At 42.3% G+C, this 18,285-nt stretch overlaps 1 protein-coding gene across 2 annotated transcripts in view; it reads right to left on the bottom strand.

Moving 5' to 3' along the window:
- KCNQ3 (potassium voltage-gated channel subfamily Q member 3) overlaps nucleotides 1-18,285 on the bottom strand; it is a 191,676-nt gene that overhangs the window by 27,455 nt on the left and 145,936 nt on the right. For both annotated transcript variants that reach the window (XM_077189118.1, XM_054634354.2), the window contains exons 2-7: nucleotides 9,388-9,478; nucleotides 7,504-7,630; nucleotides 5,624-5,796; nucleotides 3,480-3,635; nucleotides 2,016-2,126; nucleotides 914-1,009 (exon numbers count right to left, since the gene is read on the bottom strand). In XM_077189118.1, the coding sequence (XP_077045233.1) occupies nucleotides 914-1,009; nucleotides 2,016-2,126; nucleotides 3,480-3,635; nucleotides 5,624-5,796; nucleotides 7,504-7,630; nucleotides 9,388-9,478 (754 nt within the window). The remainder of the gene's footprint in view (nucleotides 1-913; nucleotides 1,010-2,015; nucleotides 2,127-3,479; nucleotides 3,636-5,623; nucleotides 5,797-7,503; nucleotides 7,631-9,387; nucleotides 9,479-18,285) is intronic.

An 18,285-nucleotide genomic window follows, 5' to 3' on the forward strand; every position in this document is an offset into this window, starting at 1 on the left:
GATCAGTGGAGATGCTTTAATTTAAAATTAAGTTTCATCAAATTCTATTCACAATTCATGCCTGCAGCCCCTCTGTTTGCTAAAGCATGTTTTTAATGAGAACAGCCATGAATTTTAATGCCATTCAGCCTATTTCTCCTGAGGACTGGTTCAATCCTGAGCACCAATGCTTCCATTTGTTATCACAGAAACTTTCTCTGTCCCTCTGTGAAAATGCTGTCATTTACTTAACCGCTATCAGGATGTGCTCCACACCTAGTAAGAATAAAGAATTTCAAATTTGTCAGCACACAGATGAATGATTTTAAGCTTAATATCCTGAATTCATAACAAAGGCCATAACTGATGTCCAAGTGAGGTAAGGGCTCTCTTCCCATTCAATTTCTGGACCATCCAGTGACATAACAGAGGATACAGGGTGTGGTTTAGTTTTTAAACCCCACATATACTATTTATGTTATTTGCTTTGATTGAAATTGTCACTGTATATTGTGTTACTTCTATTGCTGTTTTCACATCAATAACAACATAGCTGTTTGCACAGAAAAGCATTTTCTCAAGGGAACTGAAAAAAAAAATTGTATTTTGTAAAGAATGTGTTTTCAACAGCTTGTTTCCTGTGATTTTGTGGCAGTGATGAAGAAGCCAGTTGGTTTACAGAAGCTAGCAGATGAGATCCTTTCTTTGCAAGACACTGTTCTTCTGAAAGATATTCTGGGAGTTGAGAGATTCCGCAAAACTGCAAAGGCCTTTGGATTATCCAGCTCAGTGTGAAAAACTGACAAACAAAAATTCTCACCTCCTGCAATGGGAAGTGAGAATTTGGGCAAGGGAGGAGTGGTGGCCCTTGCTAACATGATGCAGCAGTCTTCATGCACAGCACTTTTTCAAGGCAGAGGAAAGGGCTGCAAACCTGAATGAGCTCAGCTGCTGGCTTTCTTCTTTTCTCAAAATGTTTCTGACGATGCTGCTCCTGGACCTTCAGTGCCAGCCCTGACCCCAAAATGCCCTGAAAGCACAGAGTGATGCAAGATTTTAGACTATTCTTACTCAGAACAAAAGGGATTAATGATGAGAGGATGCAGGTCTGTGGGTGGAGATGGAGATGGCTACATGGAGTCTTTGTGCAGTTCCCATGCCTTTCCTGCTGCTCCACTCATGGGACAGGAGGTTGTCATGATCCTCTCAAGGACCACAGGCCACACCAAACTATTAAAGGTCCTCAAGAGGCTTCTTGAATGTCTACTGCCTTTCCAAGCTGGTGGTGTCCAGCTGCTGTGTTACTTTCCATTTCCACTGAAACTCTGCTTGCATGATACAATGGTTGTGCTAGACCATGCTTTGGTCTGAGAGTGCAGGACTTGTCATCCACTGTGAAATTCTTTCCAAGTCTGGATCTAGAGGAAAAATATCCTAAAATCTGGGATTGGGGCAGTTTCTGTTGCTATTCAGCCCATCTGAGTCAGATTTTGTTTCATTCTTATCTGAGGACATTTCAGACAAAGGAAATAAAGGGCTGGATAAGATGGGTCAAATTCTAATTATTACAATGGTAGACCCCAAATCCTTTGGGCTGGATAAGATGGGTCAAATTCTAATTATTACAATGGTAGACCCCAAATCCTTTGAAAATATGTTTTGTGGGGGTTATGCTAATACCAGTAAAGGGGTTATGCTAATACCAGTAAATTACCATGTGCCAGTGTACAGTCTCATGAACTGCCTTGTGATTTCCCAGATTGTTCACTTGCTTGTTTAATTTTGTCCTGTGCTAACTAGCACTGTCAGACAATGCCCACATAGTGATTCAAGGAGTATTGGGGTGACATATTATTCCCAATAGGCTCTGTGCAAAGTTGGGCAGAAACAAGTTCCATTTACTCATACAGACCCACTCAAGAATCTGGAGTACTTCTTTAAAGGGGATTTGGTTCCAATGGTGATTTTATTAACTTCACCTTCTTTTGGCAAGTGCACAGAGCTGGGCTGTGTCTAACAGAGGGGAAGGTACTTACTGCAGGAAGAGCAAAGAAGGACACTCCAATGAGAGAGAAGGTGGCTGCAATCAGCCGTCCCTCCCATGTTTTAGGGGTTTTGTCTCCGTATCCAATTGTGGCGAGTGTGATCTGTGGGCACAAGAACCAGGGTTTAATGTAAGAAAAACAAAGCCAACAGCTCTGTGTAAATGTCACCATGAAAGTTGTGTAACTCACTTAGCCCTGAGGGTGCTCATACACAGCTTGGTGGAATAGGATCTTGAGGATGGGTCAACCAATTTTTTGGTGGCATCATAATCCCAAGGCACTGCATGGAGAATGGCTTTAGTCTCAAAGCAGCTGCCTCTTACAGGTGCATTTGCTGCAAGTGAAGTCCACATAAATCTCCTGCCCACCATCAGTACAGAGTCAGGAATGGGATTTGCCACTTAACAGCTTGCAGACCTTTAATAACCTATCAGAAATAGCTCTACCTGAAGTCCTGGTCTTTCTTAAAGCAAAGATATCTTTGTGAAAGCATTCTCCTTTCTGGCACAATTGTTAATTTCCAACTGCGTACGTTTTCTCACCCCTGAGACTCCATCTAAATGTCCTGGATATAAAAGGACATGGAAACATCCAGGTGTTCTAGGCAACACTTGGTACCTTTTGACTAATAATGGGGGAAGGGGAGTATTTTATATTTATGAGTAAACTTCACTGAATAAAAAATATGCTGCTGAATTTAAGTCACAGCATGACATAGACTTCCTTTTCAGTAACAAAGCAACATGAATTCTGGAATGGCAGGAGTATCTGTGATTGAATGAGAGTTGTGCAAACCAGTACTCTTCTCTTAATCAGAAGAGACAAGAACAGATGTATCAAAAATCCCTCTTGTTCAGCATCCTACCACCAATAGCACTCCCTGATCTTTGGGGAATGCAAGTAAGACATGAGAATTGTTATGTTAACCTTGCCAGAAATATTTTTTACTTCCTCCATTTGAACCCAGAGACATCTTCAGTCAGTGGCTCCATAAGAACTAAACCTGCCATGCCTGTCTTCTTCAATGGCCCAAATGTTTGGTGTTCTTTGACAGCCCAACAGACCCATCCACCGGGCAGCTGTGGCTCTGCCACTTTCTGAGGAACACAGCTCTCACTGCAGGACACTGCTGGCATGGGAGCTCTGTCTCCCATAGTGCAGTTACCCCTAAAGAGATGCTCCTCTAAAAGAGGTTTCCCAGACACCAGGAACACAGATTGATTTCTGAAGGCGGTTTAAGCACCTAAGGGCCATTTTCTGAAAATCAACCTGAAAATCAACAGGGTTGTAGGTTCTCTTGATTGGTTGTAGAGGCACCTTTACTTTGGTAAAGTTCCTGGGTAATGTGCCTTTCACCCAAATAGAGCAGCACTTGCACTGTAATCCCTAAAACTTTATCTCTTCTTGGATATGAAGTTTTAAAGAAGTGTATAATGTAATTTTGGAGTCACTTACCAGCCCCCACCACAGTGCATCTGCATAGGTTTCAAACTCCTCTTTCATCTCCACCCCATTAGCATCTTTTTCAGGAACATCTTTTTCAACCAGATAAACAAGAAATGAGGATAAGATGAGTGTCAGGAACCCAATGTACCAAGCAGTGATGAGTTCCTGCAAAAGAAACAGATGAACACAGAGGGGCTGAAAAGAGCCTCAATATCCACAGTGGCAGAGTAAACATCAGGAGGAGAGTGAAGCACAGAGGGTTACAGCAGAGCTGTCACTGCTGGCTTTGGTCACATCCATGACCAGACCAGCTCAGCACTTAGTGGGAAATAATGCAGAAATTTACAAGAATTGGCCCTTACACAGAACTTTCCTTAGGAGCAGCCTGGAGGAATCTGCAGCTGTGGCTCTGCATTAAGCTGGGTTAAGGGCTTAGCTGCACCCATGGCACAGGGGGCTGCAGGGCTCTGACCCTGACCTTGACTCTTTCCTTTCCTTCTGCCCCTGGGCCTGGTCAGTCTTGGCAAACAAACCAACAGCTCTGCCCTTTCCCTACCTCCAGAGAGCCAAGGCTGCAGGATGCATTTCCATCTCTTCAGCCATAACAAAGCTGATCCCATCACAAATGATGTTTTCAAAATTAATTCATGCAATAAGAATAGACCTTGAAAATATTCTGTGTGCAAGCAAACCCCAAACTTTGCTGTTTTAGAGAGAATGACTAAAGTGGAGTGCCCCACAGAGTTGGGGCATGCAACCACCCAAGTTAAAATCCCAGAATGCCAGCAATATCTGAAACAAGGCAGAAACATTTTTTTTTTTTAGGTCTTCAGAGCTAGGTAAAAAAAATCAATATTCCAATTCATTTTTATCATTCATATTAGTCATTCATCCAATTCAATTCACTGTATTGGGAAAGAAAAAAAAAAGGCTGTAGCTGAGAACTTTGGAATTGAATATTGAGACAAGAGAAAAACTTTTCTAGCTAATTTCTGGTGTGTACTCACAGAAGGAAATAAGCAAAATTGTTTTGTCATTGTCTCCAGTAAAGCAAAGTTCTCACAACCCACTCTAATCTCCCCCAGCCAGCTGAGGTCTAAAAGTGCATGGTGGGGAACCAAACAAGTAATATTTGAATGAAATCCCACACCATGAAGCCTTTAACAATTTCTAAACAATGTTTTTGTTACATAGACTTCTTCAGTGATCTGTTTCCTGAGAAACATTTTTGACATAAGTGTTTATCTGCCACCCGTCTTGTAGCAAGTTTATATGAGGAAGAAGCAGAAGTTCATAAGAAATGAAGTATGGTGGGCATCCCCATTAGTCTGTGCACAGAAGCAAAGTCTAAATATGCTGTGCCAGCTGGCATTTTAGCTTTCAAAACCCCCTAAGATGTCAGGAATGTCATTCATGGGTAAGAAAAAGCAGTATGTAGTGGAGTATATGTCGTTTTTCTATATCCTGTGCAGATGAGAAATCTCATCTAGAGGATTTTTAAGCAGATAGTTTTAAACTTGTAATAATGTTTTGTGAAAACCCAAGAACACAAGTAGCTGTCTGGTGCAAGACAGGGTGTGTCTGACTACAGCATCAAGTTAGACCAAGCAAAGATGACTTCAGGAATTTTTGCCTGTCTGGGTTCCCACTATGTACATCTCTGTATTGTCTGACCTAAGCTTCCAAAGAGAAATTTTACTGGTAGCTCCCTTGGAAACCACATTTCTGTGCATATTCCTCAGGCTATTCAGCCTCTTTCCATCCCTTCAGAGGCCTGCTCCATCTGTTGATCGGACAGGTCTGAGAAGCCACTACAAACATGTTGCAGCTTCCCAGGCTTTTTTGTCAAGGGTTTCAGCATCCTTCACTATAAAAGGGATGTCCCTGCTTCCATTGACAGTAAAGGCAAAATTCTTGTTGTAATGTGTGGGAATGAACATGGTCTCATTTCCCAGCACACTATTGAGCACAGAAAGGTAAAACAAAGGGCAAAATGGTTCAGAGAATGGAAAAGGGAATAAAGCTGAAAGAACAAAGCTGTATTTTGAACTGCTAAACATAACCCCAAGGCACTGCTGTACCTGTGCACCCCCTCTCTTTCCTTTTAATCTTCCTCCCCAAGCCCCATGTGAGCCTGCAAGCTCCTCACTCACTTTGCTGTGTGCACAAATAGCTGATCCTAAAAGTTTCCAGGTGCCGCCGCGCCGGTCCATGCGCAGCATCCGGAGGATCTGAAGGAAGCGGAGGCTTCTGAGAGACGTTGCCAGAACATTGCCCTGGTTCCCAACAGCAACCACTGGCACTGAAGCAATCAGCACAAAGATATCTGCAAGGCAAAAAGGACAAAGCCTGCCAACAAAAGTGGCCCCATCACCTGCTTCTTAATCCCATCTGGCTGCACTGCAAATTTCCCTAGGCGAGTTTCAGAGCTGCCTGAAAATGCCTTCTCCTGCCAATTAATCAGATATCTGCAGCTGCCACACCAGTATCAGGCACAGAACCTCCTGGAAAGCCTTGGGATCTATTTACAGATCAATGCACTGGACCTGAGACACTGAACTTGCTTAGGGATGCATGGAAACAGTGTCATAATGCTGACAGAAAATCAGCCTTAACTTCATCAGTACCACTGCAACACCATAGTGAGCAGGTCAGCAGATGAGAAATTCAGGTTTGATGGTACCATTTTATTCTTTTGGCTGAGTTTTCCCACTAAAATCATGAAGTCAGTACTACTTTTTTTCTTTAAGTGCTCACAGAAGCAATTTGCTGATGACTGAAGAGGTTTGAAATGTGAATAAATTCTTTTTGTTTCCTTTCTTTTCCTTGTTTCACCCTGTCTTTTGATCCTATATACACATACAAGAAGAAAGTGGTACCAAACAGCTTCAAACATTCTCTGGGCACTCAGTCTTTGAATTGTATTTGATTTAAATTTGAATTATTTGAATTGAATAAAAAAAATTTCTCTTTCCAGCCAAAAAAGTGGATTTCAGATATATTCACTTCCAATCATTCTCAAAACAAACTTGTACCAGTGGCAAATGAGAGATGATTTTAATAAATCCAGGATATCTTTTGTTTTTTACCCAGATATCAATGAAGATTCATACTCAGGAGGGAGATGACACTGTTACTGAGAAGGAATGAGACAGAATCAATCCCACTTGCTCACATCTGCTGCCTTCACAAACCTACTAGAATATAAGAATCTGTACAACAGTAGCACCCAAAGGAGCATTACTAAATTGAGGATAGCACAGATGCACAAAGAAAATTTGTGACAATTTTGTCTACCATTTAGATCCATGAGATAAACAAAAAGAGAGGCTTGTATTCATGCAGCACCATGGTTCCCAGAGTGTGTGCTGTACAAATAAAGAAAAAAAAACAGTGCTTGGCCTGAAGAGAGTTGAAACAAGTGAGGGTATCCTAAAATCAGTGGATGAATGGGGATGACCAGTGTTCAGGGCAGAGTGAGCTCCTAAATGTTGGCTGGTTGGTTTATGGATGAAATGAGTAGTTGCAGGAGGGTATTCAAACATGAATAATGAGTAATTGTGTGGATAATTATAGGCAGTGCCTTCCAAGCCTGAAAGACAACATGGGTGAAATCACAAAAATACTTGTTTGCAAATACAGACCAACAATACAATTGTAAAACAAAATGCAAATATGAAAGGGAACTGGGGAAGATGGTATAGGGTTGGGAAACTGAAGGCAGAGAGAGTCTTCCTGAGGATGAGCTTAAGAAAAGTGAAATGGGGCTCAGGACAAGGAAAATGTATTTGAAGAGTAGAAGGATTCTTTTTTTATTCTCACTGATGAGGTAGCCAAGTGTCTCTGAATTACAAGTTATTGCTGGCTACTTCAAATAATTACTCCAAGCAGGACACGGGTCCTGGCATAAAGGGCAGATCTGATTTCAGTGCTCTTTGCAGTGCCAATCACCAGCTTTTTGATATCCCCCAAACTGCCTTAAAAGGAAAAGGGACATTAATGAGGCAAACAGTAGTAGAGAGCATGTGCCTACCCAGCATGCACAAAGGCTTCCTGGCAAACTTGAGTCTCCCCCTCCATCCTTTGTAGCGACAGCAACAGCCAGCAGCCCAGATTCTTAAGGCAAACTCAGCTCCAAAGATGAAAATGGCAAAAGTTTCCTGTATCAAGACACAAACAACATTGTTAGTCCCACAATAATTTTGCAGTAATTCTGGACACAAGGATACAGTTGAAGGAAACAGATGAGGTGCAGGTGTTAGGATATGTGTAAGAGAGAGGAAAAAAGTGGAGGAGAATCAAGATTGATGACAGGGCAAGGCAAAGAGGGGACATAGTTTTCCAGCCTGCTAAGTACCATGCAGGAAGGATTTGCCCCTGCTGGTGGGTAAAAATGAAATGCTTACCCTGTCTTAATGGAAGGACAATTACTTCACAGAAAGACCTCCTGCTCTACACAAAATGAGGAGATGTATGTGAGGGGTGACTGCAGAGTCCCCAGGGCACTCTGTGCCCACCCCCAGGGTCAGCCACCAGCAGCTCGTTCATGCAGCCATAAATGTCCAGACAGGGCAGGACGCAGGACACTCATATGGTCATAAGTTTAAAGCAGTGATAAAGACATATGTAAGAAAAATTTAAGGCATATATTGTTCCCTTAAATTTCTGGTGGATGAAAAGAATGGGATTTTCCGCCTTGCTCCAGATCCTTTCTAAGCATGGGGAGGGAATGGGGAGCAAAGAGCTTCTCTGAGGTGCTCAGCAGGGTGGGGTGCCAAGGGCAGCCTGGGGCACATGGTTACTTTTCCTCTCTGTGAATTGCTGGCAAGAGGGAAAAGGGGACTTTTCCCCATGCTCATTGCCCATAGCTTCTAAAAGCTGCTGAGAGCCACATAAAAACAAGCACAGGAGAAGGAAAGATAACCTCAGGCTTTTTCAAATGGGAAAGATGGGCCTAAGCAGGGTAACAGAGACCAAAAGCAAGTTTCCCATTCCCTGAGGGATGAAGGTCTTTTCAAACAGGCACTTTTTGAGAAAGAACATGCAAGGGGAATTCACCTTTCATTCCTTTTGGTATTTAGCTCTTGGTTGAATCTATATGTCTCTGGAGGTACAAGGGGAAATGGAAATTGAGATCCTGGAACTAATTTTGGTGTGCAGTTTCTCTGGGGATACTTTAAACAAGGCCAGGTTAAGCGAGACACTGTGTCCTGTATTTTATGATAGCTATGGGAGCAAAGGAAGTTCATTTTTAGGGTCATTTTCATAAAATGTTGAATTTGCAATTTTATAATTAGGGAGGGTTTTTTCTATTTTTTAATTCTTCTGCTAAATGGGAAGCCTTGCTGAAATAAAGTCTTGAGCATGAATTTCAGCATTTATAGAACAAGCAGTCGGGAATGTATTTGCTGTGAATACATTTTCTCTCAAAGGCACTGCCTGCAGCAATTTCAGTTATGCTGCTATTGGACAAAAGCATGAGTCCAACTCTGATGACCTCCCTGGAAAGAAATACTAGGATTAACAGAATACTATAGAATGAATCAAAACTGTTGAAAGATTCCTCCAAAAATATTTTTAAAGTGTGCTTAGGTCTGGCATGGTCAATAGCAAATTTCCTGATAATCTGATGAAAGGACTGTTAGACAAATGCTGAAAAGCCATGATTTAAAAGCCTCAGGCTAGGGTCTTTGCTCTCATTTTATTTTTGCTCAGGAACCTCACTTACTTTTTACTCAGTTGGTGTTGACAATGGACTGGGAACTCTCCAATATGTAAGTGCACAGTCACTGCTCCAGGAGCAGGAGCAGAAGCCTCACTGCATGCACAGCTGGGAGCAAGTTTCCATCCCTGCTGATGGGGCTGATTTCAATTCCAGGACATTACCAGGCTGATGCAGCATCCACAGTTTACTTACCAGCAAGAGGAGCCAGTCTCCAGAAACTGTTTCATACTCCTTGAAAGTTGTCAGGACTGCTAAGATCAAACACCCCAAGACAATCAGAAACCTGAAATGAAACAAAAAGCACAGCATTTTTAACCCTCTCTGTATTTGCACTGGAGATATTGCCTATAAAATCATGAGTAGAGACCTCCATGGGATGGCTACTCCCTGTTGGTGAGAATGAGGTGGGTTCTGATGAAGATCAGAAGTTTTCAACCAGGTTGGAGCAGGGGGAACTGGCAGTCATGGCAAGATCACAGTCAGAATGTTCCTGGGACAGACATGCTTTAATCAACCCACATTCTTCAAGAATGAGATGGGTGATAGTGCATTTTGGGAAGGGACTGCATGATATGGCAGAGGATTGTGTTGCTCAGGAGGCCTATTCAAGCTGTGTGCTGCCCAGAATGTCACTGCAGTGACTGCCAATGGATCTCCCTGGCACATCCTGAGGCCTGGGAAAGAGCAAATGCTTCACTACAAGGCAGACTGGGACAAACCCTCCCTTGAAAACTGCATTTCTTTTTCTTTTTGTCTTCTATTTTTGCACTAATTTCTATGCAGATGAAAAGACAAAAAGGTTTGAAAGAGTAACAAGAGAGGATAAATTTCTGCTCTCCAGTAAACAAAGTATAGGATAAATCATTGCCCCTGTGTTATTTTCTGCCTGTGAGGCTCCACTACACAGAGATTTGACTAAAAATTTAACTCCCACTGCTGGCAAATCCAATTCAGTCTAATTGATCTGCTTTGCAAAATTATTCCCAGGTTCAAGCTATTCAAAATCTTTTATAGAAGTGATTACTGTGAAGCAAAGGGGCAAACTCATATTCTGGTACTTCATGTACCCAAACCATGGGCATTTTAATGTGTTTCCAAAACTTGATCCACAGGAACAGAGGGGCAGGTGGCCATGGAAATATTTTGAGTTTAATGAATAAATTAGAGAGATATCTTTGTAAAAGCTCTGGATACCCTGCTTTCATAGCTAGGGTACATCAAAGAAATGATAGGCATTAGGTACTGAAATCACCCAGGGAAAAAAGCTTGTGAAGAATCAAGCTGTGTTTATGTGTACTACCTGCTTTGAATTTCAATCTGGTTCCTGTAGTGTGATTTCATCTCTTGCTGAGAAAAACTCCACTTTGTTTCACTGGGTGAAATGAGCAGAGACAGAGCCTGCAGAGGAGGCAGTGACAAGGGACTCAGCTCAGCTCAGCAACATGAAAACCTTGGGTTTTCATTTCCTTCATGTCTGAGAAAACCTAGGGCTAAAGAGGGGTCTTCTGAGAATGTGCAAATTATTTGCAGCTGGAGTGAAAGGACAGAGGTGAGCTCCAGATAGCTCCTGATGGTTTTTGGGGGAATTTCCTCCAAGCAGAGTCCACTAGCACCCTACATGCAAGGAAAAGACAACAGTGAAACATTTAATAGCAAACCCTGAAGGACTACTTTTCTGTGGCTTCTCTGAAATTCACTGTTCTTATGCCAGGAAAATTTCAGATCAGCCATTTTGTGCAAGGTTAGAGCAGAAGTAAATGTGTTTGCTCATGCTAAATAATTTTGGATTTTTTTAGCGAGTTTCACCTTTTCCCACTCCCCAGCCCTGCTCTAGAGCATGGGTTATGTAGTTGGTAGGAAACAGATCAAAATATGTCTTTTTCATCTACCTATAACCACACTACTGCTTTTCAAGACATTTGGCAGTTCACTTAGCAATTTTGTGGTGCTCCTGCCATGCCCTTGAGCTTTGTCACACCTTATCTTCTTGTCCCCTCCATGCAGTTATAAAGCCGGTGGCTCCCTGGCTTCCCAAGACCCATGGTCCAGCTGTCCAGAACCTCCAAGAGCAAACAGGTGAAAACTAAAAAAGGCAAGGTGATCTCTTTGATTAACTATAAGCCACCTATGCTCTGCCACACTTCAGCCTTGGAGGGGTACCATCACCCACACCCCATTAAAAGCCTTGAGCAGCTGCTGCTTGGTACTTTCCACTACAGCCACTTCTTTATACCATGTGAAAATTCAGCCACCCATCAGCTCACAAGTATCATTTTAATGATTTAATGAAAGTTGAAACACACTGAAAGCAGTCCAAGGAAATTACATCATCAAATTACATCATAGGTACTTAAACTAAAGGCATGAAAATACGATGTCATTTAGAAAAACACTGCTGTCATTTAAAGATTATGTACAGATTTTTGTCCAAAAGGAAGACAGAAGATAAATTAGTAGTGAAATCATCTTTTTTGCCTAAAAATGCCTGCGGTTTTACCACTAGAGGGTACCAGTGCTCCACAGAGTGAGGGGTTGCAGCTCCCTCCTTTTGGAACAGGCTCAAAGCAGTTCGAAGATGCGCAGGTGGTCGCAGCCACGTATTTGATACAAGGAAAGGGGTCTTACAGTGATGAAAGAGTTTGGACAATAAAAATCCCAGATGTTGACACCAAGGGACAGCTGCTCAGTGCTGTTAGCTGTGCTCCTTGTTCAGTTCCTTGTGTGGTACCAAGCACGCTGCAAGCCCCAGCTCCACGTGAGAGCCCACCCGTGAGGACAAGAGGCCATGCAGGACAAAACACCCTCTAAAAGTAGGTGAGAGGGTCATACTGAAGATCACAAGTCGTTGTGAGTAATCTTGAGGGCAAATCTGAGAAGAGATGGTGGCCTGAACCCCCCCCATTGCAGGAAGGGCACGAAGCCCCTCAGAGGTGCCATTGCTGAGGGGGAGCTGCAGGCCCCAAACCCACGGAGCCCTCGGAGCCTCACCCCAGGCTCCTTCCCACAGGACTCGGGGTATGAGGGGATGAAAAGCCCGTGTTAGTGCCCATAACCCATCTTGGAAGTGTCTGCTTTCCTCCTGCTGCACCACAGCTGAAGGGTAAACACCAACTGCAAACACCCACAAGTTAATCAGATCACATCTCAGCAGTCCTCCTCAGCCTCTGCAATAATTATCACTGCAGCTCAGAGCATGCCATCAACTTTAATCTGCACTGATGCTGTGCAGTTCAGCCTCCTCTGGTCTGGATCCTGATGGTTTTGAAGCCTGCAAGTCTTCCTGTGTCCTCTTTCTGTGGAAGATGTCACTCAGATTCCACCCTTCTTACATCAGTCCCCTTGCTCAGCAAAGATAAGAAGGCTCCTCTTCCCGTCGCTGCTACTGCCCCTGTTTTGGGCAGACCTATGCCCATGTGGTGGCCATGCAAACATAAAGAGAATTGGCAACAGGGCAGTGCCTGAGTCTGCACTGCCTAATTTCATTTTGTAGAGGCAGCAGTGTGGGCTGAGGGGTTGAGTCTGGCTCTAAAATTGTAACAGGAAAATCACAGGGTAAGAAACTGCTGAAATCACAGAGGATGAACAGAAAGAAGACTGCCACTGACTGGGGAATCAAGGCACAGAAGGGGAGAAAATCTGAAATTTACTCACAGTTATAATGATTCAAGGGACATAGAGCACTAAGGGTTGGAAGAAAGAAACAGGGTGAAAATCAAGGTTTAAAATGAAAACTCAGTCCTATTAAGTCAAAGCTTCCTATGAAACTGTGTTTCAGCAGGTGGCAGTCCAGACTTCAAGAATGTATATCACCTATGCCAAATGAGGATCTGAATGTGTTCTTCAGCTTTTAGAATCATCATTGCCATTATTTTACATAATTTTTCACAGCATATTACATGGTTCCTATTTGCAGCATTATGCCTTAAAAATCTGATTAGTTTGTTGTATCCATAATTTCCAGACCACCAAATGGCAGTGCTTGCTTGTTACTGTCACAAATCACATATTATTCAGGTCAATATATTTTCTTAGTTTTAGAAATTACATATTTAATACTCATATTTTCTAACTGCAGTATTTTGTTGTGTTAAAAAGAGTATTCAAAAAAAAATTCTTTCCCAGAAAAGAAGAAGTAATTTACGACTATGCATGATGATGAATCTAATGTTTCTTCTATGAACATCACAGACTGTTTTGTTTGGTAAATTTTTACTTATTTTGCTATTCCCCATTCTTTGAGTTTTTCATCTATATCTGTTTTCATTTGAAGCCAATAGAACACAGATATAGCTGAGAACATTTATGTGTTTTATATATACATCTGCTCATCACATTTCTGTTCACCATCCCTTCCTTCAAAACTGTAGAAGCAGATCCTGTAGGAATTTGCCTGTAATCTATTCCAAAACAGCTTTCCTATGAAATTGTTTTGAGCACTGGATCTGCCATAGGCAGGGCAAACTACATTTGCATTGGGTATCATTTTGACAAATTTTTATGCTGTGGGACAAAATTTTAAGCCTCAGTGAGGTTTAGTTAATAGAGAGGAATGTGTGCTTCTAGTGTACAGCTCAGGTTGATTTAAACCAAATAGCTCAAGCTGGTCAGGAGCACCTGGAGAGGATATTTCTTCTCTTTAACTGTAAGGACAGACTGGTGATGAGCTCCTATGGAGAGGTTTACTGTGCAAATCAGCTGAATGCCACCCCTTATGTTTACCCCTGGTTTGGATATAATTATAAACACCACCTCTTCATAATGTTTATGTATTTTTGCTACTGAAATTAACCAGCCAGCCACAGCATTTCTGGTTTGTCTGAAATCCCTTGCTGTAAATATAGGTATCACATCTACATGTGGCCAGGAATCCTGGTTACAAAATTATAACCCAGGCTTTGGGTAAGAAAGCCTCCAGCCTCTAACTGAACAGTTACTAGTAAGAAATCACCTCAGTCCAACAGTGCACAGATTTCTTTTTGCTCTCTCATCTTCAATACCACTTCTTGCAAGACATTGGGACTCTTCTGTCTCCAAATATTCTTATGAATCTTAGATTTTTCGGCTTTGCTTCATTTGGTATTTTATTTTCTTCCCTTAAAGCTTATGCTCTGGTTTCATTATGCTCTGCCACCTGGTAAATGCTAATGGAATTCTCTAAGACTGTGATATGTAAAGAAAATCTGACAGTGTTCTGCTAAATTTTTGGTTTAGGGTATCCAAAGCAATATGGTTCTAAACCATGATTCCCACACAGTTTCCCAAATTTCATATTGGAAAAACCTTATTTTCTTCAGCTATTGGCTTTTACCCATAAGGATTAAAAATGCATCTTTTCTCACATTTCTTTCAGTTGCTCTATATTCCTACCCACCATCTTTTTCTCTTCTTCAGAACTTCATTTTTCACAGAACATCTGCAGTATCTTGCACTGATCGCTTTATGGTTGCTAATGAGAAACTTGAGTCAGGGTTTTTAACACTAAAAAAAATTACATTACCAAATATTTGAGAATAGCTCTTCAGAGAGAAGGGAATGCATGCCTGATTTCCACAGACTCTGGAATACTCAGAGTTTAATATTTAGATTCTTGAATCTCTGCAATTCCAAGCAATAGGCCAGAGATCAGTACTGAGATAAGGGTGACAGGAAAAATCCAAACATTTTGTGAGCCTACAAAAGGGCCAGGAATGCCTGGAAAAGCACTGAGAAACTTAGTGGAGGTCCTGGAAGAGAAGAGAAAAAGCAACAAGTCCTGCGGAAGGGGTGTTCTAAGGTTTCCCTTTCCTTGCATCCACAGATTTCCCTGAGTGTGCACCCACAGCTCCATGCAAAAATCCCTGTCCCAGTGCCATTGTCCAGCAAGGACAGGGCAGAAATGCCATGCTCAGTAAGCTGCATTGCACTCTTGCTCTGCTGTGATAGCAGAGGCAGAAAAAAGTCCTTCATATGATGCTGAGGGAAACTCTAGAATGTAAGGAAAGATCCCCAAAAGAGTCCTGGTCTAACTGGCATACAAAGCTGACCTGGCAGGTGCTGAGGTGGTAGCCCAGAATGACACCTGTCCATTGGTGACAGAGGTGACAGACATTGTCCCTGGCACAGCAGGAAGCTGAGGCAGAAAAGCCCAAACCCTTACTCATGCCAGGTTTTTGATGGCCTTGAGCTCTCTTTGGCAGGAATGCCTCTGAATGGGCTTCACTGCTGTGTCCATGAGTCTGGAAAGCTTTTAAAATCAAGACCTGGGAGGGGAAAGCTGTGCTTCACAGCAGGGCATTCAGAGTATGAAAGAACAGCTTTTATATCAAATGATTCCTCTTTCCTCTCCTCTATGTACTAGCCAAACCAGGTTAAATCTCCCTTGTCTTGCTTTTTTTCAGGCCCAGTCCTAAAAACCTTTTTCTTCTGAGTCCTGTTGACCACCACTGCCATCTTTCCCAGGGTCTGGCATGCTGGTACATTTTGGGTCAGCAGTGTCAGATAGCACAGATACCATCAATCTGCATTTTCTGTCAGAAGAATGGTCTGACACATTTCCCAGGTTTGCTGGTATGAGCCTGCAAAACAGCCCAGAGCACTACATTTCCCTGCCTGTTTTTCCTCAGCATAGAAGACAAGAGTCATATACCAAGATCCTATTTCCCTCCTGGGAAAAGTGTCAAAAGTGCTCCAAAATTCCTGGCATGTGTAAGTTACTGGGAGAGACCAAGGCATCTTGTCACATGAGTGGGGGACAGATGGCAGAAGCAAAGGAGAGGCAATGACAGCATTAGCTACCAAGGGGTTGCATGTCTCCTATCCCCTGCAGCTTGAATAAGGATCCAAAAGCTTCTGACTTGCAACTAAATACCCTGAATTGCTTCATTAGTGGTTTTAAATTCTATTTTTATATCAAGTGAAGGATATCAGACTGAACAACTGTTTGGGGCTTTTATCTGCCATGCCCAGAATGCCTATCCATGGGCTTATCTCTGGCTGGCAGCAAAGCTGCTAATTGAGTTGAGACACACAGACTAGGAACACGGTGATCCATCAGTGCAGCAGAGCAAGGAGAGCACAGAGCCAAACCACATCACCCAGCAGCCCCAGCTGCAAAAACCACAAATCAAATGAGTTCTGACAGGGCATTCTCCAAAAGATATTAAAAAATTGGTGTGGAGCCATTTGAAGGTAAACCTTAAGATTCCTACATTGGTTTTTGCTAAATTTTGCAAAATAAAAGTGCTGGACCTTCGAAGGCCAACCTGTAATTGAGTAGTTAAGTGCCCAGACTACTGCTAACTCTGTAAAGAAGTGAATTTAGATGACAGAAAGAGCCTAAGGTTAGGCAAGCAATCATCTATATCAATGCTTAAACATCTGGAGAAAAATTTCTAGGAAGGTACCTTTCCAAATGTCACCCAAAACTGCTGTGTCCAGAGGGACAAAAGATCTAGGAGTCTACTTCCAAACATGACAAAATCTCAGGGGTACACAAGATTTAGGATGTCTCACAGGGACATACACTGATCTCCCCCACAAACCCTTCCTTGTTTCTTTAGAAAGGAGAAGAATGAATTATACCCTCTGAATAAAGTTTTAGAAATCTCAAAAAAATGCAAATAAGAGTAACTCCTGAACACACAGTTGTGACTTCTGCCTTGATTGAATAGAGTGTTGTGATATTTTCTACTGTCCCATTTAAAATCAATAAAGATCAAAAGACTGTAGCAGACAGAGAAAACAAACAGAAAAACCCAAAGAGCCCACCCACCCTTTCTTCCACCTGACCAAAGTGCCTTTTCTTGCAGGTACACACATCAAATATATTAGGTCCTCCAAAGCTGGCACAGCTGAAAGTGAACTTCTAATAAGAAAGCAGCAGTGTCCAGAAAAAGCCTCTGTAGTCTCCAATACAGAGTTACTAGGTAGGAAATTGATAATAATAATAATTTGGTGGTCAAACAGATTCTTACAATGAACTGAAAGAGAATCTTTGCTCTTTATGCAAGACTTCAACCCATTTGGGATATTGATAGTTGGGTATTTTTATATTTTTGACCATACATTGCAAACCCCATACTTTAAAAAATGCCAATGATTCCAACCCAATGTAGCACATCAGCCAAGTGGGGCTGCCAATTGAAAAAAAGCAACATTTCAGCTGGGACTGTATCTTTGCCTGTACCTTCTCAATCTCATGACACAGTCACCCTTACGTGAGAACGTGAACACTTTCTGCAAGGATCTCAGCTCTCACCTGGAGTGGGACATTCAGAAGAAAAGCTGCATGGTGCCATTCCCAGTAGACTTTTTAGCCTGGACAAAGATTTGCATCTGTGTAAGGAAGAGGTGCATGACTGCACATGACCTGCACCCAACAACAACTCTGCCAGTGCACTCCAGGTCCAGGTACAGCTCAGTGGGTTTTCCATTATGGGCAATGAAGCGTCCTGATAATGCAGCTCCTGTGGAGCCAGACATATGGCTCAGTTCTCTCAGATTAGGTAGGATCTCTGGATTTTCTGACATTTACTCCGCAGTGAGCTCTATGATTTTGCACCTGAGGTGGTCACAGTTGTGCTTGTGACACAGGGCACTTGACTCAGGGCTTTTTCAGCTAAAATCATGAAGTATTGAAGCTAGAATGGAAGATAGATCTTTTCTTCATAGTGTTTAATCACTGCCTGACCTGGAGAAAATCAGACAAAGGTCTCAGATCTTTACTTTGAACCATCCAGTTGCTGGGTTTTTTAAATCCAGGAAGATTTTATGAATTTTTTCTATAAGTGAAGAGTTCAGAGTCATTACTGCAACTTAGGTTATTTGACAACCTAAAGGCACATCAGCTTTTCTTAACAATCCAGTCTGTAGACTATGACCCATCCACACATCCAGTGTGCTGCAAAACAAACACATCAATCAGTCAGGGAAGGATTTCTTACTGTTCAGAATGCAAAGAGGATGAGCTGCCCTCACTTTATCCACAGGGAGAGAAGAAGAGAAGAAGAAAGGATCTGTGCTGAAAGATGCAAAGGCTAAACTTCATGTCATGATGAAAAGATGCAGTGGTGGCATATGCTGTGGATAAAAAGATGCAGTGGTGGCATAGAG

Source organism: Agelaius phoeniceus, chromosome 1 (genome assembly GCF_051311805.1).
Source record: "Agelaius phoeniceus isolate bAgePho1 chromosome 1, bAgePho1.hap1, whole genome shotgun sequence".
Classification (NCBI taxonomy): domain Eukaryota; kingdom Metazoa; phylum Chordata; class Aves; order Passeriformes; family Icteridae; genus Agelaius; species Agelaius phoeniceus.